Genomic DNA, 25,168 nt, shown 5'->3' with positions numbered 1-25,168 from the left:
GTGCAGCATTTTCCATTAAAACAGATATTAATCTCTGCTAATTTAAGCAAGATAGTCAGACCTGTGGCCAAAGAACTACTGAAAAATAACTCACCACTTGCTAATTTAGTGACCATTGCCTTGACTGTCACCTTGGTGATTGCTTCCTGTTTCTCACCAAAAATTTTCCAAGATCATACATACACCTACATCCATGCAGTGTATGTTATATAATTAGTAGGCGTACACATTTATTGATAACTAATTTTTACTAAGTGAACAGAAATACTGTACTTTGCTTTTTATGATATTGGTTCATAAACCCTATATTAGCTTACAAAGACAGTAACAATGTCGGCAGTTTTCACACTCAGGTATTCATTCTACACGTGATCTGTAATACTATTGCTGGGCAGGAAACTCCACTATTCACCACTGGGAAATCAGAGATATGTCTCAGATTATCATAACGTGGTAGAAACAGCCGCCTACTTGTCTTAATTGATCCGCGCCTTATGGTCTGAGCTTTCAGTTTAATGAGCTCTATCCAGCTGTTGCATCTGTCTGCAAAGGAACTGTAATCAATTGACGTTGCTGAAAACACAGACAGAAAAACAAAAGAAAAAACAAAGAAAAAAATATGGATGATGTCTCTTGCTCATCTCAATGCTCCTTTTGAGGAAGCAATTATCTGTGTCTGAGAGAGAACAAACATCCCTTTCCAGGTCTGTTTAAAGGAAAAGTTACAGTATAGGTTTGGACTTGTCCAAACCAGTGTACCGATTTCTGGTGATGTCCCAGCTGTGAACCAACTGCCTGACTGGGACTTCATCACTGAAAAAACATGCAAATACAGTCATTAATGACTTATGCTATATTATTTTTTTTTAATCTCATTTTAGGTATTAAGTTCTGGCTTCTTTAATTTTATTTAAGCCTTTTTTAATTTTAACTTTCATTGCTACTCTTTTCCTCACTAAGAGCTGCTGATCAGGATTTAAACTTCCTAACTATCTTTATCAATAGCTAACCTACAGACTGAAAAAAAGCTTTGGTGATGAGGATAAGAGTCACAAGCTGAAACAACACCTCAGTTTTAAACACAAATGAATTTTCCTTACAAAATGCTGTCCTCCTTCCCCCAACATCCCCCCCTCCAACAGTCACACACCCCCCCCTTTATTATTACAATAAGAAGTAGAGTTGTTTCTGCTATGACTTTTGGTATTAGTTGCAAAAGTGTTTGCATATCTCAAAAAAAAATGTTTTGCAAACACCGTTTCTTCGTTTTTCTGAAGAAACGGAAGGAACACATGCTAACTTCAAATTAAGACAAGCAAAAAAGCTCTCTCTCAGGGAACTAATTTTCTGTCAGATAAAGTGATATCAGTATATCTGACAGAGACACTGTTGTTATTATTAACAAATCTGACTTTTGTAATTACACAACACATCAAAATTTTACGATATCATTAAGCCACACCAGAGCATGCATTCTCAGTTAACTAGTAAACACTTCCTGGATTAAGACACATCCAAAAAGAGTATACCAATATCCCAAGAATGCTCATTCTGTTCTGGCATATGGCTAAACTAAGTAAACTCACCTCTCTGAGCAGCAGGAATACCTGTGTGGGAACTTGCACCCTCCAGGACTTCTAACAAGACAAAATGAATTCCATTCAGATAATGTATGAGCAGAGTCATGTAGTAGAGGACAACAGCTTTCTTCTTACAAAAAAAAGTTTTTAAAGTAAAATATGAGTCTCCTGGTTTCAGCTGGGATAGTTAATTTTCTTTCTAGTAGCTGGTATAGTGCTATGTTTTGGGTTCAGTATGAGAAGAATGTTGATAACACACTGATGTTTTCAGTTGTTGCTAAGTAGTGTTTACACTAAGTCAAGGATTTTTTTCAGCTTCTCATGCCCAGCCAGCAATAAGGCTGGTGGGGCACAAGAAGTTGAGAGGGGACATAGGGAGGGCAGATGACCCAAAACCGGCCAAAGGGGTATTCCATACCATACGACGCCATGCCCAGTATATAATCTGGGGGGAGTTGGCCCGGAGGGATCGCCGCTCAGGAACTAACTGTGCATCGGTCGGCGAGTGGTGAGCAATTGCATTGTGCATCACTTGCTTTGTATATTCCAATCCTATTATTATTATTGTAATTTTATTATTGTTATTATCATCATTATTATTATTTTCTTCCTTTTAGTTCTATTAAACTGTTCTTATGTCAACCCATGAGTTTTACTTCTTTTTTCCCTGATTCCCTCCTCCATCCCACTGGGTGGGGGGGAGTGAGTGAGCGAGTGGCTGCGTGGTGCTTAGCTACTGGCTGAGGTTAAACCACAACAATGAGAAAAAAATCTGCTATATATAGTAAACTACATAGTTTGATAGCACATAATAAATTGGTATAAATAATTAACTTTACTAAATCTGTCTTGCAAATTATATGATAATTTATTAAAGGTCATTACTGTGTAAGGTTGTACACAAGTATTTTTAAAATAACAATCTTACAGAAAAGTATGTAAAAAAGGTATTGATATATTAAATAAGCTGCTAAGTAAACATAACTACAATGAAACCTTGAGTCTACTTGTGAAGAAATGACAGATGAAGTAATTATCTAGTTGAAAGCCTCTGAAGTGATGGTACAGTACAATACAGACTGTGAAGAACATCAGGAAAAGTTATATACGTGAACAGACTACCCTCTACTGGTCAGTGCCCATTATACAGGTAGCACAGTCAAGTAACTGTGAAAAAGACACCAGTCAGAAATTTCTGGATAGCTCCTCTTTTTGAAAATGAAAGGTTAGTAGTATCATAATATGATCAATTAAAAGTTAAGCACACAAAAATGCATAAAAATTAGGAAAAAAAATACAAAGCAATAAGAATATTATTGCTGAAATTAAACTGACCTCTGAAAATACAAGTAAATGTGGTAGGCACCTTCCTTTATACAATTTATGTAATGGGCAAAAAAGGGAGCTCTAACATTTTAGTAAAAGAACATTTACAGTAATTCACAGATACTAAATTTCCTATCACTAGCCATTTTGGTGGGTAGGTAATCCAACAATGGAGAATAAAGACAGCTGATTTCAATGAATGACTACCTGATTTTTAATACAGTCATAGAAGAATTGTGACAATCTTTCTTAAAACGCAGCTCTACCTCAGGTAAAATAAAGCAGCTGTTTAACAGGCAAAGTGTGCTGCACTGTACAAATTGTTTACTATGCAAGTTTAGGCTCCTTTCACTTAAGAAAAAAAAATCGCATGCAATTTTGCTCAGCTCAGCAACCAGTATTTGCTAGATAAAGTATTTCCCACCATTAAAACTATGAGATTAATTATTTGAGGTTAACAATACATGGAGTTATTTTATATGGGCCATTCACAGAAGCAAAGCAGTATGAGGCAAGCCTAATTATTAAGTAATTTATACTTCTTTAAGTCAAATGACACCCAACACCCAGTGGTTTGCAGCATTTTCAATACTCTAAATGCAAAGATAGAAGAACTACGGGAAATCTACAAAACAATATATGCAGAACGATTATCCAAACCATCTTCTGTGACTCTCAAAAAATTTTACTTTAGGAGTGAACATATCCATTACGCTTAGGTAGCAAAGAATATTTAAAGCATGTGAAAGTATAGATATTTTAAAGCTACTGCAACACTGAAAGACAGAACTCAAAATCAGTAAAAAACAATAGTTCAGCATTCTTCCATTTAACTGACCTTTAGCTGGTGGGAATGGTTGAGAAGCAAGGGGATCAGAGCAAAGTTCCAATGGAAATTGTAGCTGGTCTTCATTGTCTGTAGATGCTTCAACAAAAAAAACCATACCCAGTTGATAATTAACCTCCAAAATAAGATATAATTATTTATATCTTAGCTATAAATATAAAGATAATTATTTATAATTATCTGCCAGTAGTAATAAGCACTACGAATTCAATTTAGTCAGGTCTGACTGGAACAGATTTTTTCAGCATATGCATATGGTGATGCAGTTCTGTATAAACAGTTAGGTGTCTGACAATAAATGCAGCTGCAAAATTGAACAGAATCTGTGTTCCATTGAACAGGATTTGATTTAGTATTTTCAGGAAAAAAATATTAATTCAATTTGTGCATTTTAGATTTGATTCTGCAGTTGGATCTGAGTTAGCTATACACTACAGTAAAAAGTTAACATTTGATTTATTTCACGTAAAAGAAAACAAACAATTTACTGTTAAAAATGAAGAAGTAAGGTATAACTAATGTTTTAGAAACATATGGCTCTATTCTACTACCTAATTCCATTCTTCAGAATGGAGTATCTTCAAAGTTCTGTCTAAATTCCCACACCCAGATTGCATACATACAATTCTAGCATAAGATGGTGCTTCATTAGCAAGATGACGTATGTAGACTGCAGTAGTCTCTTCTATTCCCTCCATAATACTATATGCTTCACTGATCTCCATAAATATTACTGACCTACTTAAGTGTTTTGGGGAGGTTTTTTGAAGTATTATGAATAATTTATTTTCTGCTTTCTTCCAAGTAAGGACAAAATTTGCTACTTATAAGAACAAGTATCCTCTAATGACATACACCACGTTTCCAAATACAATGGAAATGTCATCATCTGTTACACTAATTCTTTAGAGAAAAATATTCAAAGAAAGATGGTACATGAAATAAGGAAATACCAAACATTTTTTCATGTTACTGTAAGTTTGTTTATTACATAAAGCATATACCTAATACTTGATAAGTAAGTCATCCTGCTGGAGGTCACATATATGACCTTTAAAACACTCTATGTTATGACTTTACAATTTTATAGAACCTCCCTGTAAAAATGTGTATGTGTAACTGAAATTAAAACATAGACTGATCAGGTACTGGGGAAGAAAAAGGAAAGAAAAATATCTCTTATCTTTACATGCCTCACAACACTTACCTCTTTGCTGTGATTTTTCTGTAGGGGCTTTGTTGGCTTGTAATGCTTGGTTTTTGTCAAATGTAATTGCAACAGCTGTGACTGCGATCTGCAAATCAGAAATATATGGCATATTAGGTAACTTAATCTCTCATGCAATCTGCAAAAATAATTTTGCAAACAAGACCACTTTTTCCATAGAAAAAACAAGGGGGGGGGGGGGGGGGGGGGGGGGGGGTCATCTAAGTAGACATATTAAAAACCCTTCACAGCAGAGCATAAAAGGTAATACTAAGGTCCATTATTAGAACATACACCTGACAGTGTTTGTCCCACATTTATGATTTTGTTCATCAGTTCTTTCCTTCTTTCTTGGTGAAGTGACATAAAAAAGAATCATAAAAACTCATTTATTTGTAAGGGAGAGAAAGATATGTTTAATTGAACACAAGAATGCTGCTATACTTCTAAAGAAAACATTTTCTTTAAAAATAATGAAGTCTACGCATCATCTTGAAAGAGCAAGAAAAAAATTAGACAATTTTAACGACAGCATGCTTAGAAAACTAGTGTGCCATATTTCTGTAGTGTATGTAGTAACACCTTTTAACTAGTCAGGGCTTTTCGTTTCCTACCTGACTAAAAAGATACACACTATTAAGAGGCACTGTGCTTATGAAATGCCATGTAGTCCCATGATTCTCAAAACCGTGAACTCAGTAGGTCATCCTTTTTCTTCACCGAACATTATGGCCTTAAGTTTTACTTCAGAATTCACCAGACATACTAGTAAATCAAATCCTAGCCTAGGGTACTATGAGCAGCAAATATTAATTAAAGGCCAAAACTGGCATGCCTACATGCTGAAAAGTCAGAAGCGGCAGTCTACTTACCTGAACTAATTCATCCTCTGGTAGAGCAACTGTAAAATTTACATGACAAAGGCAGCAAGGAACCATAGATCGTAGTTTAAAATACAAGCTCTGTGGAAGGCAAGACATTATTTGTGTTAGTTTAAAAAAATGTAAGGTTTACTTCAGAGAAATTAGAGATCAAAACTCTTTTCATAGTAGAAAACATCTAAACATAGTAATTTTTTCTTGAAGATGAACTACAGGTGTGAAAAGTCAGGACAGAATGCAGTTTTTTTATTTTTGTTTCTAGAGTACACTACCAGTCAAAGGACTCATTCAGATTCAAAAAGATTTGGAAATTCTTAATACACTAAGGCAGCTGACTATCTTTAGAACAGCTTACAAACTAATTACAGACACTTTTTAGCCTAATTCTGAAAAGTAATTATGAAGAAAATGTTGTTTTCAGTATAGCCTGATTTTACTTTGCTTCCATTTGAACAATTCAAAAAACGTTTCAAATAAGATTCTTACCTTCAACAGATTCTCACAGAGATCATTAAAGTTCTTATTAAGTGTTTGATTTGTTAGGTTAATGTTGCTTAATCTGGATACTCTTACTGCTGTGAACATCTGAATTAGAAACAAAACACACTTTTTTTTTTTCCAATATATGCCTGTATGTTATATTAAAACCAAAACAAATTCATAAAGAAGACAAATAATGCGTAACAGGGACAGGGAGAAAAGGAAAAAAACGTAGCAACAGTAAGCCAAGTAAAGTGCTTATTGCTCATGAAATTTTATAAACAAAAGGCAAATTTTTTGTGAACTAATGTATACAAATATATGAAACAAGTGATTAAGCAAGATATGAAATACTCTATGTTGTTTTTGCATGCTTCATAAAGGAAGCTTTTGCATGCTTCTACCTGCTACATATTTTGTTAACTGCTGTTGAAAATTATATGTTAATTGTGTACAACAATGTAGACAATAATGCAATATCATATACAGATACACAGGCAATACCATCTACCTGAGGGCATGCTGCTGGTGCAGTCATACTGTTTTCAGGTTTGTGCTGTGCCTCTGCAAACCAGTCTTGCATTGTGCCAGTTAGGCATAAAAGTTCACTTAGATCTGTTTTAACTCTCTCTATATGAGACCGAATTGTGTTGTACAAACGTGACCCAAAATGTTCAAACTTAATTATATGTGGAATTTTTCTCTACTCACCAGATTGGATTTATCTAATTCTTATTTATCTTAACCTATTAATGTTATCATATGCAGTATCTCAGTGAGTGATCTGCAGTATCAGATTGAGTGAGCGGCTGCGTGGTGCTTAGTTGCTGGCTGGGGTTAAACCACAACACACAGTCAACAATTTGTTTAAGAGGCTTCAAAATCTAGCCAAGCTCTTAAAAATGCCCAAAACCTTAAAGTTCATTTTTACTGTAACTATTTTCTCATTTTTGTATTTTTGTACCAGGTTCTCTATTACATAACAGCATAGAAAAACCACCAAGAAACTGGTTCTCATACCCTATTTTTCTTACAGCATCCTTTTACTTAAGCTTTCAAAATTAGTGATCTCTAATATATATGTAAATTACTAAAGTATATTTCAACACAATTTGGAAAAAAAAATTTAATTTTATTTGAATAACCTTACTTGAATTTCCGGTGTCCAGTTATTTATACCAGGCATAATTTCTGTGTTGCAACTGTAAAAACCTGTAAAAAAAAATAAATTGGGGGAAATCTATGTTGCACACTGAAACATAAATATATGTTTAAAGAAACATATGTGACCTTACTTGACGTTTTGCAAGTATTTTCCCTCATTTGTTTTTGAATATGGAATAATATACCAGAAATAAGACCAACGTTCAAAAAACATAGCATCTGAAGAATACAATATAACATACAAGACCACACGCTTTCTGTCATTTATACTGCAGTGAAAAAATGGATAGGAAAGATGGAACTCACCACTTGTAAAACAATAACTCACTACAGAATTCTAATTCTGAGTATTTCTTCAACCCCCAAAAAGCAAGGCCAGAAATGTCATTATGTTGAGGAACTTGAGAGAGGCTACAAAGGCATGAAATACAACAGTGACAGTTACTCCCCATAGAGACTGGGTAACTCATATCATCTGATATTAAGACTAATTGGTGAGACAAGCTCCCTGACTGCTTCACAGAACTGCTCCTTACGGAACCCACAAAACAAAAAAACCCTGACTAGTTGGTCCTGAACGGGGAGAAGTGTTCAAAGAGGTTTTTTAACTCTCATCAAGATATGCTTAAGCATTCTTGTAGAAAGGGCAACACCTAAAATCCACTACTGCTCTGCCTAGTTTCTAATAGACAAGCTACGTACAAACGAGGAAACTTATTGAAAAGGTGTGACAGGAAAAACTGAAAAGCTAACCTTTGACAGACAGATGCTTTAAAGATACTATCTAGAGACTGAGTGCAAATACTTACTAAGAGACCTGAAAACACACACACAAAAAAACAAAACGAAAGAAAAACAGTATAATGACTAAACAACAGGGTAAGAAAAGTTATACACAGCAAACAGGCAATGTTGAAAATCTAAAGGTATCGCTAAATGAGCACAAAAGAGAAATATCTGTTAGGGCCTATGTAAATGCACAAAATAAGATAGAAAAGAAATTGTGCAGCAGCTTGCAGAAAGTATAAATATTAATAGATTTTCTTTCAGAACATCAAAAGCAGAAATCCTCTTGAAGAGCCAAGAAAGACACAGAAAGAATATGCAGAGATGATAACATGATAGTAGAAACATGCCTTTATTTTTTCCCCCCACATCGGTGTTCACCAAGGTAGTGGAGATTTCCATAATAGTGGAAAATGAGTCCCTTGTTTATTTTCCATCAGAGAACCTGTCTTAAACAAAAGTGTCTAAAGGACATATTGAACAAACAGGCAAATGAAAAATAAGGATTCATATAAGCAACAGGAAAGGCAAAAGATTAAATAGCTGACTAATTGGCATTGAACTGTAAAACTTAAAATTACCCCACTACCAGAGGAGAGGATTCTTTCATCTTCAGGTAGTGAGGTGCTTTTAGTGACTGGGACCTACTAATTTGCCTAGTACAGATACCTGTATTACCGGCCCATAGAAGTTACTCCAGAAAATGGAGTTCATGGGGAGATGGAAAAACAAGACACTGCATAGAAACTGATACCACTTTTCTAAGTAACAGTCACAGCTCACAAGCTGTCAACAACCATGTAGACGAAAGGTATCCGACTAATACATCTACTTCGGATATCAAAAAGCATTTGATAAGATCCTTCACCAAGGACTCTTTAAGAAACTAAATATGCTGAAGGCAAGAACAGAGTACCATTGAAAGAAATGCAATTATTATAAGACTGGAAGGAGAAGGTCAAAATAAATGCTCAGTTTTCACAGTGGAGACATCTGTGACTCAGGATTGTATGCTTCAAACATATTCATAACCTATCTGCAAGAGGATAAAATGAGGTGACTGCTGATGGCCTTATTTTAGGGTAGTAAAATCAACTGCAGCAGGGCCTAACAATGGATAACTGATGAGGAATAAAAGATTTGGTGGTAGTAATAGGTAACTATGACGAGAATAGTTCTGAGCTCACCATTATTCAAAATAATAAACATTGATACCAATTATTAGGAAGGGAACAGATACATGCTCAGAAGAAACATGGGGAAACTCACAAACACAAGACACGGAGGACAGGACAACCAAATGTACAGAGAAACTTCCATGTAACAGACAACTACATTAGCCTCTTATCCAGATCCAGGAGTTCCACCAAGGAGGATATTACAGATATACAACCACAAACAGCATAAAGAAGACTGATACAAAGCAATGATTCACTGTTCTTCCCGACATAAGAAAAATGAAAAAGTGGCTGATACAAACCAAGCATAAGAAACTGGCTCTTGTATGGGTACAGATGCTGATGCAAAATTCTATGAACACTGAAGATGCACGTAGGCTCAAAATGCAAAGAGCCAAATGCACAGAAAAGTTCATCAAAGGGTACTGTTTACAAAAAACATCCTTCCAGATGCTGCTGAACTATGAACTGTTAGCATGCTATTCTGAGGGATTTCCCCCCCCCCTCACTCTTACATTAATGTAATATACATTCTTGCATGATCCCTATCAGCAAGCAAACATTGAGTGATTCAGTACACCTCCCTCTATGTTAGGTTCTTCATTTTTAAATGCAGACAACTAAATGGACACCTCACAAAGTTCTATTGCCAGCAATGCAGCCCCAACATTCATATTTGTACTGTGAAGTAAAGAGACATTGATTGCAAGTCTCAAGATTGAATTTTGAAAATTATTCACTTTAATCAGCTCTATGTTCTTGAGTTGCAACACTTTTTAAAAATACATCTATAAAAACACTGAAGAAATTAGAAACTACTCTAATTTTAAAATTTCTATTATTTGACTTTACTGCTTTCTACAGAAAAAAGATCAATACTGACTTGGATAAAAATGCTGTGAGTGATTTCAGAATTCCAAATAATTTTGGACTTTGCTTTTTTTAACAGCACTACAAATGCAGTGAACCCAGAGACTTAAATTGACAGTATGGCACAATCACAAAGCAAGGAAAATACAAATGCACTTGTTGAGCAAGAGTGCTGGAATGGCAAATTGCTCACTTTAAATAACTTCTTGGAATACACCACCGATATGTCATATTTTATACGGCTACAAATAACTTAAAAGACCATTCTGTTCTCTGTATTTCTACTTTCATTGACCCCCAAACCTACAAATTAGCTATTCAGTCTAAAAATCTTCAGAAACTGGTACACTAGTAGAAAAGATCCAATAGTTACACCCATATGAAGTTAACAACAAATGTGCAGCAACAGAACAAATCAGTGACTATAAAATGCCACACAATATTTTGTTTCAGTTTTCAATAAGCAACAATCCCCATAAAAGGTTTAATGACTTGTTTTTCACAGGTATATCTGAGAAGCTAAACACTTCAAGAATGCTCTCCACTGCTACTCTTGAATTTTTACTTTTTTAAAATAAAACCAGTTCTATTTTGTCATTTTGCAGCCTACAGTATAAATTAGAAAAATACGTACCAGAAGGTGGTGGAACATCTGTCAGTAAAGAATGTACGTCTTCCATTGCATCAGTATCATCAATCTGGAAAAAGAAATAATCGATAAAAATCATGTTGGTGTTCCAGTCAGAAGTCTCAGAAAGATGTAAAAACTTTGTCATTAAGAGATCTATATCTGGCAGCTAAGTTGAGATTTTAAAAAGGGATTCCATCAACCAGACCTCTAAATCTTAAATACCAGCCTATGGTATACTTAAGACTTGAAAAAGAGATCCCGTAACTAAATTGTATTAAAAGTAAAGCAATGTGCACAGAACATAAAGAAACTGCAGTAAATAAAGACACGAATGATAAAGAGAATTTTTAAACTAATTTAAAATGCTGAACAAGGTTCCACACAACAACTGACAACTTCTTCCAGCTAAGGACCTTTTAGTACTAGAGCTCTCATAAGGTCTGTATTATACTGATGTGATCATTCTTTGCCTATTGAAATGACACATAAAAATCTTTCCAGGACTTTAAAAACCTTACTTAGTATGAACAGTAGAAAAATCAAACAAGAAAAGGTAAATTTGGGGATTATTAGTTTTTCATATGCAAATAACCTCTACTCCATCCAATCTTCAAAGACTTTTGTTAATTTAGATCAGACTGAGACCATATCTGCCCTGCTACCTTCTGTAAATATTTCTGTGTCATGTGCCTTTAGGTTCATTCTGCCTTATTGAGCTGCAAGAGATCCAAGTTTACCTCTAACTTCCAACATTTTCTTAGCAAACATTCTGGAAATTGTTTATATTTTAACTCCAGTATAGGAGGGGTTCCCTTGTCAGATGTTGCTTCTGCTTCTTCTCAGAGTAAGAGGAGGAGTAATTTTTTTTTCCCTCCCCAAAAATACAGACAGCCTTAACTCTCATAATTGCCTTCCCAGCATCTCTTAGCATTTCCTCATCACAGTGAATTTTTTACCACTTTTTGTTACATATTTCCAGTGAACAATGACTTTACTCTCAAAAGAGTCAGGAGCTTCACTAAAGCTCCTGGAATATTGTCTCTGATACCCAATTTCTTAACAAAAACACTAGTAAGTGTGTCCTGGTTTCAGCTGGGATAGAGCTAATTGTCTTCCTAGTAGCTGGTACAGTGCTACGTTTTGGGTTCAGTATGAGAAGAATGTTGATAACACACTGATGTTTTCAGTTGTTGCTAAGTAATGTTTAGTCTGAAGTCAAGGATTTTTCAGCTTCTGATGCCCAGCCGGTGAGAAAGCTGGAGGGGCACAAGAAGTTGTCACAGGACACAGCCAGGGCACCTGACCCAAAGTGGCCAACGGGGTATTCCATACCATGGGACGTCCCATCTAGTATAGGAACTGGGCGGGGGAGATCGCCACTTGGGGGATTAACTGGGCATCAATCGGTGGGTGGTGAGCAATTGCACTGTGCATCATTTGTATATTCCAATCCTTTTATCATTACTTCTATTACTTTATTAGTTTCTTCTTTTCATATTCTATTAAACCATTATTATCTGAACCCACAAGTTTTACTTCTTTTCCCGATTTTCTCCCCCATCCCACTGGGTGGTGGGGGGGAGTGAGTGAGCAGCTGCGTGGCACTTAGTTGCTGGCTGGGGTTAAACCATGACAAAGTGGTTCCACAGATGAAAGGTCCTTTTTTTCTATAAATGAAGACGGAACTACCAAAACACAGGGATGTGTATTCTAGGACCAACACATTCACATAATGTAAACCAGTAATGATGGTCCTTAAACATCAGATCTTTTTCATGCCAATTTTGGCACCATTTGTAATGTATTCTATAGTACCCTATAGCATACTTAAATTTTTCCCTTCTATATGGAGGTCTCCTCCTATCCGCCCCCAAATCCCATATACTACAGTTAATAAATAAGGTAGAAGAAGTCTCCAAAACTGTAAAAAGAAGAGTTGAACTCCACTTGCAGTACATAATGCAGTCCTTAGCCAGCTGATCTTTGCTTAAAATCTATCAAGCTTCTTTATGAGGCAACTGGACAGAAGAAGTATGCCAAGCTTTTATTATTGCTCTCTCTCTTCTATTTGACAGCCTTTATAAGTGAAAAGGAGGCTGGGCATATGTTTTTCCGGTATTTTTCCATAACCAGTCCAACGGGTCTCTTGCAGTATAACAGTCTTTGAGTTGTTTTGTTTGGTTGGTTTTTTTGCTGGTTTTTTTAATGCCCTACACAATCCTGTATTTTTTTACAAAGGCATTTGACCCTTTTTGCATTTATCAAAGTATTTTCTGATTGGCTCATCCATTTCAATACAGTGCCTCAGAGAGCGTCTATCATGACTTTTGTTTTGAGGATACAATTCCACTCCTGTCAGTCTACACAGATGATGATATTAAAACAAAAACCTGCTAAGATCAGCTGCAAAAAATACTTGATGAAACCTGTCTTCATTTCTTTTTAATGTGAGAGTTAACTAGCATCAAAGTTACTTTCAGGGACTTCCCAATTTACTTACTTTGATCCTAGTATACCTGTAATGGACTGGAGAACAAAAATTTACTCAAAGAGCAGAAGCACCAACCAATCTCAATTTATTATACCAGCCTCTCCCAACCTGTTATTTTTTCACTCTCCTTTCCTACCTCTGTTTTCAAGTGAACTGCTGTTACAGCATGTTCTCATTCTTGCTATCTACAACCTTTCTTCCAGATTATTTTCTATGAAGATAGTGTTTTGTGAAGATTAACATAAAGTCTTGAATGTACCTTGGGCTGCAATTACAGGCTGTAATTTAATTAAATTGTTTTCTTTTTCTTAGTCTAAGACAGGTATGTGTAATACCTGTATCTACAAGATGATGATCAGAACTCTAGCCTTCTTTAATACTTGGCTCCTTTCCTTCAAAACTGTACAATGTTAAAATCACATCTTTGAATTTTAGTGAATAGAGAGGTAAAAGAAATCTATGTTCTCTGTCTATAGGCGGCATTCTTGTTTCTAGTTGTAGCTGTAGAAAGAATTGGAAGGTATTGTCTGAAGTTGTAAATTCTTGAACTCTGAAAAGCATCAGCTGAAATTCAGAAAAGGAAGTTGTCTTCTATGTGCTCTCTTGACAAATGCATTTTTTTGAATGCTTTGAATACTAGCAGTTCTGGAAACTAGTAATTCTGAATATCTAACTGTAACAAAAAGAGCTTTGAAACAGGAAGAATATACAAGCTTTTTCTTTGCTAAATATAAAGTGTGACAACACAGAACCTCAATGTTTATAAAAATACATCTAGGTTTTGGATCAGTCATGACTGCTGCTTAAAGTAGGCAGAAGGGCATTTCTTAACAGCTCTTAGTTATTACTCTAGATATTGCTACATGTTCATGAATAGCTGGGCAATCTTTTTTTTTTTTCAGATACTGGCATAATAGGCATATTCTAGCTATGCTTTAACAGAAATAGAACAGCAAAATAGAATAAGAAAAAGAGAGACAATGGAAAATCCAATACTTAACGTTTCCTACTGATATAAAATGGAAAAATTTATACACAATTTAATAACTGTCTTTAGAGATGAGTAAGAAAACTTGTCTCGTTTTTTTATATACATTTCAGGAAAAGAAAAGTATGAAAACGAGTACTGAAAACATTTATCACCTCCAATACAAAAGCATCCTTCTTCCCATGTGAAAGGTCTAGCTCTGTAACTTCATCAGAGCTTTCTGATTGAGATCTTAATAACCTGGAACGTTGTCTTGGCTCTGGAATGGGAGACCCAATGATTTCTTCAGGTAGCTCCTAAAAACAACATAAAAATTAACAGTTGTTCTATGTAGCTTAGAAATAATTTCAATTACAAGCAATCTGTTAACAGTTCTGAGAATCCAAACAGTCTGAAAATAATTTTACTGAGAAATAAATCTAAATAAGTACAAACTGATTGGGATATGTGGCTTAAGAGATCTGAAAATTCCAGTAGGTTCCCAAAATATAGTGAGAAGAATCTATGTATCTATTAAAAAACAACTTATGTTCTGAATGATTCAGTCATTAAGAATTCATGGATATACATGGTGTATATCTGTTTGACTCAGAACACTTTATTTTTAAGAATATAAAAGCTTTACTTACTGGAGGATTAATCTCATAAAGTTCCTTGTTTTTTGCTATCGTATCATTTATTTTCTTTTGCATGTGAGATATATGCTGCTCATAGGTGCCATCATTTGGAGTCTTCCCAGCAATCTGAATACCACCAGGTGTTGGCAAAGCTGCTAGATACACACCTGTTGCAGACTTAAAAAGTCATTAAGAAAAATGACAATTACATAAGCATGTACTTCCAATATTTTCATATAAAATGTTCCATAATGCTTATGCTATAATGGACAGCATTATGATGTGCACATTACAGCATGACCTCTTCCCATAATAAATGGGTCTCTCTCTCCTGTTCACTTATGAAAAAAAAGCACCATTCTTTTAATAAACTCTCTCCTTCTCATGGGTCTTTTCCATGGTGGAGCTCTTAACTTACCTAAAAGTTCCAAACAAAGTATGAATTAAAACCTCTGTCCTAGTATATTTTATATAGGCAAGTGATGGTTGCAAGGATTTAAAACTTGGCCAAACCATTTACAGTATCACTGAAGTTGTGACAATCCCATTTCTATTTACAGAAAACAGATCATCAGTTCAGACAAAAGAACATGTAAGCCAGTCAATATTACCCAAGCATCCTCTTAAGCTGATGCAGGAAGAAGGAGCATACTTCCAACTACTCTAACCGCACGTGACAGAATGAGATTAGAAAATATTGTTAATGAACGTTTCTTGACTATCTCTAAGAAACTTCCAATCTATCATTTATTTCTTCAGTGCCATCAAAGAAGAGGTAACAAACCTCTTGTTGGTAGCTAACCAAAAGATTTATTGAGATACTTGATTGACCTTATTTGTCATGGAACTGTAACGTAACTGAGGAACAGGGATCTCTTTGACAGGAGCTTTAAAGAACACAATCATTTTTCTGTAACTTATGCCATTAAACCATTTAAAATTTCTTTTCCTCTCATCCCCTTTCTAATAATCTTGTCCTCCAACAGACTTTCAAGAAATTCAAATCTTTTTCTGGTGCTGAAAGACAGTCTGTCCTGATTTGTCAACAATTAGACACCTCGTTCCTTTGCATCACTTCATCTATTCTTAAAATGACATTTTAAAATTTCTAGTTACTCTAAATTCCACAACACTTGTACGTCTTTGTGTCCTGAAAAAATACTGTAAGAAAGCAAAAGAATCCCAAGATTAAAACTGTACTTACTGCCAATCCCATTAGCATATTTTCACCCACAGTGATCTGAATTCTCAGCCCAAACAGCGCATTCATTCCTCTCAGCTTAAGTTTATTCATCAGTTGGGTGTGCACTTCATATTCCATAAATGGCAAGAGATTACTGATAGATGTTGCATTTGCTTCAGCTTGAGCTTTCTTCTTTAGTCGGCATAACCTAACAACACAAAACAGTACATGACATCAGCAGATAAACAGTTTTAATGGACTGTTGAAATATGAAAGCAATCACAGGCTATTTTGAATTTTTTTCCCCTCATTGTATAACCCAATACAATCAGTTTCTTTTTAACTTATTTTAGAACCCTGTAAAATATTAAATTCTCATCAGGAAGATCAAGGCAGACTGAGACACTGAGTCTCAGTAAGTAACATTATTTTCATTTTTAATAGGAATCTGTGTATTTATATTAAAAATAAAAATAGGTAACATAAAAAGTAAATTTATAAAACAGAACAATACATAACCTTCAGCAACATTCAAAAATATTCCCTATCAAAGCAGAATACAAAAATTACAAATATTGTATCTTTGTAAAGCACTGAATGAAGTCATGGCTCCTTTCTTAAAACATGCTTAAGGACTTATCAGAAACAACATGTGTCACACAGGCTCTCTGTCATAATAGTCTGATAGCACCTAATAACTATGCAAGGTAAAGAAGTTTTCTACAGATTCCAGATAACCATCTACTAGCTATTCGGCTAAATATATTAACACTCCTATCAAATAGCAGTGACTGTTAAAAATTTGCCCTGCTCACTTTTGTCAAAGCAAATCCTGAAGACAAACACAACTTTTTTGCTATTGCAAGTTGTCTGGTATTTGTTAAACATCTCTCCCCCCCGCCAATAGATTATTTCAAGGGACAGTTACTGCAGCCCTCTTCAATTAAGCCTCAGAACTGATGAGGTGCATTCTTCTAGATAGCTGCAATTGTAAAATAAAATGTCAGTTCTTTAAAAGAACTCCTTGAGACTGTCTTATCTGAAAATTTGTATTTTCAGCTTTTCTTCTAGTAAGACCTCAAATGCAAACAGCTATTTCTGTTGCTGCAAACCTCTTAAACACTTCAGGTACAACCATAGGAAATTACATCTACTGGTAGAACTTCTAAAATTCCTATTAATACTGTTATTCAAGGCACACTTCGGAATAAAAAAAAAAAATGAGTGCCCTCACAGCTCAACCAATTAACCAGGCTAAAAATACCTATTTTAAAACAATAAAAGAAAGAACATAAAAATTCCATCTCTGACTATATTATGTTAGTCATATTCCACGCTTTGGGTTTAGTCCCATAAGCTGAAATTCAAACCCCACACCACTGTAATGACTGCCTACTTTCAGTGACAAATTTTTGTTCAAAAAGAGCACAACTGTATGTTTTAATGATAGGAACAGACAATACTTTCTTCTAAAGACCACATTTATTACATCATACGGAAAACACAGTAATTTAACCAATCATATCAAGTTCACCTCAAAATCTTTCTAACTATAGCTTCAGGTCATTTTCTTTCTTCTTTTTTGGGGGGTGGGAGTGTTTGAGGAATCACTCTAGAGAAAATGGGACACCTGCAAGTGTGCAGAGACAGATCGGGGACCACCATGTGACACTAAAAGTCAATTTCCACAATGGCACTGAACACAGAGCTTAGTAATACAGAAAATACCAAAGGAGGAGCACAGAACACATCTCTACAGTAGCTCAAGTAACTCTGCTGTAGCAGAAGTCAGAGAATGATAATCATAGTATCACAAAAAGAACTCAGGTAAGAAAGGTCTTCAGGTGGTCTCCAGTCCAACCTCCTGTACAGACAAAGCAAGGTCAACTCTAAGCTCAGAGTAGGATACTCAGAGCTTTATCCAGTCAGGTCTTGAAAATTCCCCAAAGATGGAGACTGCACAACCTCCTAGACAATCTGCTCCACTGCCCGACTGTCCTCACTGGTAAGTAGTTTTTCCTTACATCCATGCTGAATCTCTCTTGCTTCAACTCAGGCCTATTGTGTGTCACTCTCCCACTGTGCAGCACTGTGAAGACCCTGGCTACATATGCTCCACAACCTCCTTATAGGTACTGGCAGGCTGCTATCAGGTCCCCCTGAATCCTTCCTCTGTCCAGCACCCGCAGCTCCTCTTCATAGGGCAGGTGCTCCTTACTCCCTTGGTGGCCCTCCACTGAACTTGCTCTAGTTTTCTGGTGTCCATCTTACTCTCAGAGGAGGACAGAACTGGACAGGTATCATACTGTCTGGTCCCACTCATTGTGGTGTAACTGGCAATCTTGAAGAGAATGCAGACCATCATTCCCTCCATGTCATCAAGATATTCAACAGGACAGATCCCACTGCAGACTGTATTATACTTGTCACAGCCATCCAGGGAGGTTACAAACCATAAACCACTACCCTCTCAGCCCTACCATCCAACCAGGTATTTATCCATGTAGTTGGCCACCCATACAAACTGTACATAGCTAACTAAGCCTTCCTTCTTTCCCACTGTAAACCACCTTATTCCCTTTTCCAAATTCAAATTCAAAGACCACAACATAAACTGGACACAATTCTACAGAGATAATGTTCAGTTACAGACATCAGCACAGAATTAACACAACTGACTTAAACAGTTCATTGAGTTTCCAGTGCAATAGCTGTACCTGACCACGTCAGCAGTCCCAAACAGTTAAGTTAAAACATGAAAACTCTCTTACATCCAGGCAGACAAAATACAGCAATTCCCACATGCATTTAAAAAAAAAAAAAAAGCAGACCATTTACCAAATGCCCATCAACATGGGTAAGTTACCAGATGTCCATCAACAGACAAGACACATAACAGAGGGGGAAGAGAAGGCTGTCATCTTCCTGTACCCCAATACACTGTCATTAACTCCTAGCAATTCACCATAAAAATTTAAGGTTTGATGACATACTGGATTTTAGCAACAGGAATTCTTTCAAAGATCTCCAAAACTTTACTAAGAAAACATTTTGATAAGATACCTGGCTTGAATAAGACATCCCTTCCCAATAACTATTGCCTCTACAGGAAGATCAATTGTGGTGAAAAGGACATCAGGAACTTTTTGCTTCCTGCAGTTGTAACAGTAAGTGAGGTGAGCAGGGAATGGCATGTTCAATTCATCATATGGTATATGGCAAAATCCACAACCTGGTGGTGAAGCTTCTTCAATCCTAAAAATACATTATGGGGAATATACTTAAAACATCTGCATCTTATTAACAATGATCAATACGCACACATTTGTATAAACACCTACAGATAGCTACTTAAATCATACACTGCAGCTATACTCTGCTTCATTATACCAATGAGACAAGTATTGCATTTTATTAATTAGAAGAATAAAATTAGGCTGCACACTACTAGCTAAAACACTATAAATAAAACTTGCATTGAAACTTGTTATGCAGGGATCAAGAAAAAGTACATACAATGACCAACAATTTATATAAACCTAAAACATTACTGAACTGGCTTTAGGCACTATGATTTCTAAATGTAGTCCATGGTACAACAGTTGTACAGAGAATTTGCTGTACCAAATACAATGAAAAGCCTCTTTTACATGGGTTGTGTCCAAAAACCTACACAAACCTAATGAGCAGAACATGAACAACAAACCAACCATCCTACCGAGAAGCAGCACAATATATATAAACATTGTAAGAAGAATAGCAAGATTATTTCCTAAGATAAGGTATTAGGTAAAACTTGTTATTCACTTAGAACACTTAGTCCCATTCCCCCATAAGAAATACCCAGGAATAACCACTGTAAAAATATGAACAGGGAAAGCACAGGCTAACTGCATCACTGCAAATTTATTCTGTTTCACATAAACAATTCTTCCCAGTGAATTCTGAAGAGATGCCTAAGCAAATCTGACAGATTTAGAACATTAGTTATCATAGATTTTGGCAAATGTATTGTCTCAAACATAGGCTTTGTCCATTTAGTTGTTTTACCTTCCTTTGGCATTTCCCATCTATGCCAAGACTCTCAGTAGCACCGAAATATATATTTTGATAAAAATGCTATTTTCTTCATATTATGAACATGACATTTCTTTCTCTCCATCATATAGTGAATATGGAAACAAAAATTTTTGCTCTGGCTACAGTTTTCAAAAGTCTATCTACACAAGAAGATAATGGCCTCCTGCTAACAAAGTAAAAGAATAATAAATAATACTATGATGGCAGGGTTATTATGGAAAAAGTAAAGCAAGTGCTAAGGTGTAATAAATAGCCTTACTTACTACTACAATAACCCCCTGAAATATTTGATGACTATCCTGACAAACACGTAATAAATTACCAATATGCATTAGTTAATCTAATTATCTTTTCCTAAAAATAACTGTTTGTCAATACTCATTCTTCAGATTTTATTTGCAAGAGCAGAAACAAAGGGAAACTTCATGTTTTTCCTTCTGTTTCATGATTTTGTTCATGAACTTCAACTAAAACATACATATTTTGTAAAAATCTGGCACTATCTTTGTTTTACAACCAAGCTATTTTATCTCCCATACAGCTCTTAAATAGTATATAGAGAGCATATATACACATATTACAACCACAGCAGTTTTTGGCTTACGTAATTTATCACACATTTGTCATTTTTTATAGTGTGATACAAAGTTGAGAAAGATACCTGAGAAGCGGCAAAGGAAAAAAAAACTGAGTTATGATCTGTGGTTAGTAGTCAAATGTGTTACCTTATTCAGACTGTTAGAAATAAAAACAGAATATCTAATTTGGTGCAGAGTTCCATTACTTCTGTTGTTGTTGTTGTTAGTGAAAAGCAGTAAAGTGGTTGGTCCCGCATCCTGCACTGTAACACTGTAACCTACCCTAATAGAGAAGAACTATCTTGGCTCTGAGGAAAAAAATCAACCTCTCCCTTCTCTGACCCTATGGAAAAGAAGCCAGGCTGCCATGACAACCTTTGTTCCAAACAGCCTTCCATGGTGCCATCCTGAAGAAACCTAGGGTTCAGTACAGCTGCTGTGCCAGACGCGGACAAAATACAGACCTCTTCACTATAAGAGAAAAGAATTACAACAAAGTGAATTCCTACTACTTAGTGCTACTTTTGCTTAAAACTATTAGATAAAAAAGGCTGTACAAAAGTCTCAATAAATTCAATGTAACTACTAATTTTGTGCATTTGTACAATTTTATCCCTTAAATCTCACAAACAATCCTCTTCTGATATTTAAACCATTGTATAAGTAAGAGATGCAGAAGGATTGAACAGAAAGACTAAAGAGCTATGCCCTATATTATAAATAATATGCTGTAACATCATAAAGGCTAACCAGGTTTAAGTATGGTTTTCAATACTATGGTTAATAATGCAAAGAAATCCAGCCAACCAACAAAAGCAAACAAACATCTAAAAAAAACAAACAAACAAACCAAGGCATAATCGTTTACCAAAGTAAAATGGAAGTTGAGAGTCTCATCATCTTATAAACATTCACTCTCAAAATGAAGTTACAACACAACACTGACAAGGGTGCTTCTTGGAGGATAAAAAGTAGCAAAACAGTAATAATTTGACTATGAACTACAAATAATAGTACATACAGCATATAAAGTAACTGACCATATTCAGGATTTAGCAGTTAAAGCTCTCAGAAATGCAAATTATGATCACAGAGCTTTTAATATTTCTGAAATTGTTAAATAAGAAACAAATCTCTTAACATCCAGTACTTAAAATACTATATTGGAAAAAATATGGAGAAAAGCTTTCCCACATTTTCTAGAATGATACATATGCCCATATGCCTTTTTCATTTGTTTTTTCTCTTTCCAGAATAATTTTTCATATCTAACATGTCTGGCAGACCAGTACTTACAGACAGAGCCTTGCCCTTTAAGCATGGAATGAAGCTGAACTGGCAAGTAAGCATGGGAAATCTAAATTCTATCAAAGATCAAATACTACCACATTAAATTCTTTAAGAAAAATGAAAGTGTGAATAACCCAGTAACTGACTGCCTATCTATACTCTGTATATTCTTTCCCCATAGTTAAAGTAGAAAAAGAAGAATACAAAATATTAATGCTTCTTACAAGGAGACTGACAGCTGAAGGAATAAATTTTCCATTTTTAGTGCAAGTTCATCCCTCAGCAGTGGAAACTTGCACATTGCAATTTTGAAGTAAATATGGTCTTTAATACACCAAGCAAGACAGGACATAACCAGACAAGACAGCATAAGGAATACAAACCATGCCCTGCCTGTAAACTAAGTTCTCCTGTTTTCCTACTCTACTAGCACAAGCTCCTGACTTCCAAGAATTGTTTTCAAGTTTTGTGAAAGATCAATATATTTGGTGGTGGTGTTTTTTACCAGCAGTGAAGCAATAAATGTGAAGGAGCAACAGATGCCAAGCAATCAATGCTGTGGCTTTCAGACTGATCATTTCTGATTATCTTACTACTTTACTTTACCAACAGATGGTGTGCACTCATGAAAGCACTGTATAACTCTGTATTTCTTTCTTCAACTTATCAATTGCAAAGTAAAATGAAAGTTCTGCTTCCAACTTCTCTCTTTAACAAAGCAAAGCTTTAGCACTTTTTCTTTAAAGTATTTAGGCAAAACCAGCTTGACAGAAAATAAATTCAGATGTCTGAGTTTGCTTCAGTTACCTTCCTAAAACATTTCAAAACAACTAGTGAGCCAGAGTACTTTTCTGTTTGATACCAGTCAGACACACCTGGCCCCAGGAGGAGCTCTTCATAGATGCCCTTCTGGAGCCAGAAAGAGATACAACCTTCCCTGGGCCAGAGAGAAGGACAAGTAATTAGATGAATCCCAAACCATTTCTCCCAATCTCCAAGCCTCTCACAAAGTTTGTTATTAAGCCACCAAAATACACAAGATTGGAATTTTCTTAGCCAAATGGAATACAGTAAGACACTGGAGTTTTGACCTGAATAGGATGCAGGGCTGGGAAATTCAACCTCGCAAAGACTACTGCAGAGCTGTGGTTTACTACGTTAAACACTACTGAAAGATAAAAATAATGACATGAGTTTTCCAGAAAGAAATACAGAATTTTTACACCTAAAGTATTCTAGATCTATCAGGCAGCATATTCTCCTTTAACTCACAGTTAATTCATTCCTAGTAAAGAACTTGTGCCTTAAGTTTGAAGTTTACTGTTTAAGTACTGGTCTGCCAGTTGTTACCCAATAACGAAACTGCAGTACATATACTTCTAGGAACACAGTCTTAACTATTTAGGTAGATTAGGTTTAGAAAACTTCAGAGATAAATTAATATTGTTACTACAAAAGGAAATATGTATGTTTTAAATTTTTTTGTTAAATAAAAAGTGTAATGTTCATTAGGAAAAAAAGATCTTAAAACCCAAACCAAAACATACTATAAAAAAAAAAAAACAACAAACAAACAAAAAAAACCACACAAGACTGAAATCTCAGAAAGTTACTTTAACAAATTCTCCAAAGGAGATATACTAGACAGTACCAACAGCTGTGTTGAAACAGTTCATTTTTAACCCACTGAAGATGAAATAAATACTCTGTGGCATTTTGAAAATTAAATCATCATCATGATTTACCAAATGCTAGTTGATTCACTGTAGCCCACTACAGCATGACAACCCAATGCCTTGGCATGGGATTTTATTTCTTGTCTGATTTCTGCCCACCATGCATCTCGTGTCTCTGGTTCATCTGAAAGACAAAGTATAAATCAGTTCACTACTCTGCACTATGTCAACATAAAGCTTCATGCAATTAATCTGCAAAGTTGAATTTTTCATATTCAAGTGTTTTGCTGTATCTGGACACTTTTTATTTCCTAGCTATCACACTTCAAGCAAACACTAACAGGGCTTTTTCATTCATTTTCTTGTTTATCACCCATGTGAACAGGTTCTGACAAATTACTGCATTCTTGTTGTTATCCATATGACAGATAACACCAAAATACTGTAGATACTGTTCCAGTCTCTACCCACTTGAAGACCATACTGTCAGTTTCCAACAACATGAGAACAACATGTAACTTGCAACAAAGCATCACAGATACTCTGCAATATTGAAAAGCTAGTAGTAATGAAACAGTATTTGTAGTAATAAAGTAACATTTTACTTCAGTATACACTTGCCATCTTTGAAATAACCTCAACAGTTTTTCCTACTGCAAGCAGTTCTCCCTGTTAACCAGATTTTTAAAATATTTGTTCAAGACTGTATCACTAGTCAAACACACCACTCTGTGGTCCTTATTTCAGACTTCTAACTTTGAGAACCCATAGGTATTTGAAACTACTTCTACATTAACAACATTAAGAAGTACAAGATATATGCTGGCTATGTATTTGTCAATGCTCTTCTGCTTCAGTATCCTCACAACCACACCTTTTTTCTCCACCCTCTCCCCCCAATAGATTGTAATTACCTTTACTGTCTTTCAGATTTTATGTTGAAACATATCCTACCTGTTTTTCTTGAATACTACATTAAAACTGAAAAAAAGAGTGCTACTAGAATAGGTTTATGCAATCCATTTATTTTAACTGTTCAGCAATTAGTTTCCCAGAACTAAAGCTCTTCTCGCAAGCTTTTTACATATGAAGTCAACAAGTATTGCCATTTACAATTAGAGTTTGTCAACTGTTTCTTCTTTCAAAATGGCTTACCTGTACCAATGAACTTAGTTGAAAACTACGTTAATTGTTGATACATAAAATAAGGGGAAAACCAATAACAAACAATATAGGCACTCAGATGCTACAAAGGGTTCTGAGTAGACATTCTTATACAATTTCCCTGAAATCAACTGAACTTTGCACAGATACA

General features: G+C 35.4%; 1 protein-coding gene across 31 annotated transcripts in view; it reads right to left on the bottom strand.

Moving 5' to 3' along the window:
* Positions 1–25,168, bottom strand: part of C2CD5 (C2 calcium dependent domain containing 5) — a 71,017-nt gene that overhangs the window by 5,794 nt on the left and 40,055 nt on the right. For 4 of the 31 annotated variants that reach the window (XM_075051402.1, XM_075051409.1, XM_075051407.1 and 1 more), the window contains 15 exons: positions 23,923–24,037; positions 21,170–21,358; positions 19,293–19,484; positions 16,251–16,437; positions 15,059–15,223; positions 14,585–14,725; positions 10,954–11,017; positions 7,472–7,533; positions 6,328–6,426; positions 5,833–5,922; positions 4,961–5,048; positions 3,745–3,831; positions 1,587–1,637; positions 760–813; positions 472–573 (listed from right to left, as the gene is read on the bottom strand). In XM_075051402.1, the coding sequence (XP_074907503.1) occupies positions 472–573; positions 760–813; positions 1,587–1,637; positions 3,745–3,831; positions 4,961–5,048; positions 5,833–5,922; positions 6,328–6,426; positions 7,472–7,533; positions 10,954–11,017; positions 14,585–14,725; positions 15,059–15,223; positions 16,251–16,437; positions 19,293–19,484; positions 21,170–21,358; positions 23,923–24,037 (1,686 nt within the window). Of the gene's footprint in view, positions 1–94; positions 186–471; positions 574–759; positions 814–1,586; positions 1,638–3,744; positions 3,832–4,960; positions 5,049–5,832; positions 5,923–6,327; positions 6,427–7,471; positions 7,534–10,953; positions 11,018–14,584; positions 14,726–15,058; positions 15,224–16,250; positions 16,438–19,292; positions 19,485–21,169; positions 21,359–23,922; positions 24,038–25,168 lie in introns of all 31 variants that reach the window. The other 27 variants (XM_075051418.1, XM_075051405.1, XM_075051416.1 and 24 more) reach the window with 16 other exon arrangements.

This window comes from Buteo buteo, chromosome 19 (genome assembly GCF_964188355.1).
Source record: "Buteo buteo chromosome 19, bButBut1.hap1.1, whole genome shotgun sequence".
Classification (NCBI taxonomy): domain Eukaryota; kingdom Metazoa; phylum Chordata; class Aves; order Accipitriformes; family Accipitridae; genus Buteo; species Buteo buteo.
The sequence above is the reverse complement of the archived record's forward strand: the minus strand, read 5'-3'. Positions and strand labels throughout refer to the sequence as shown.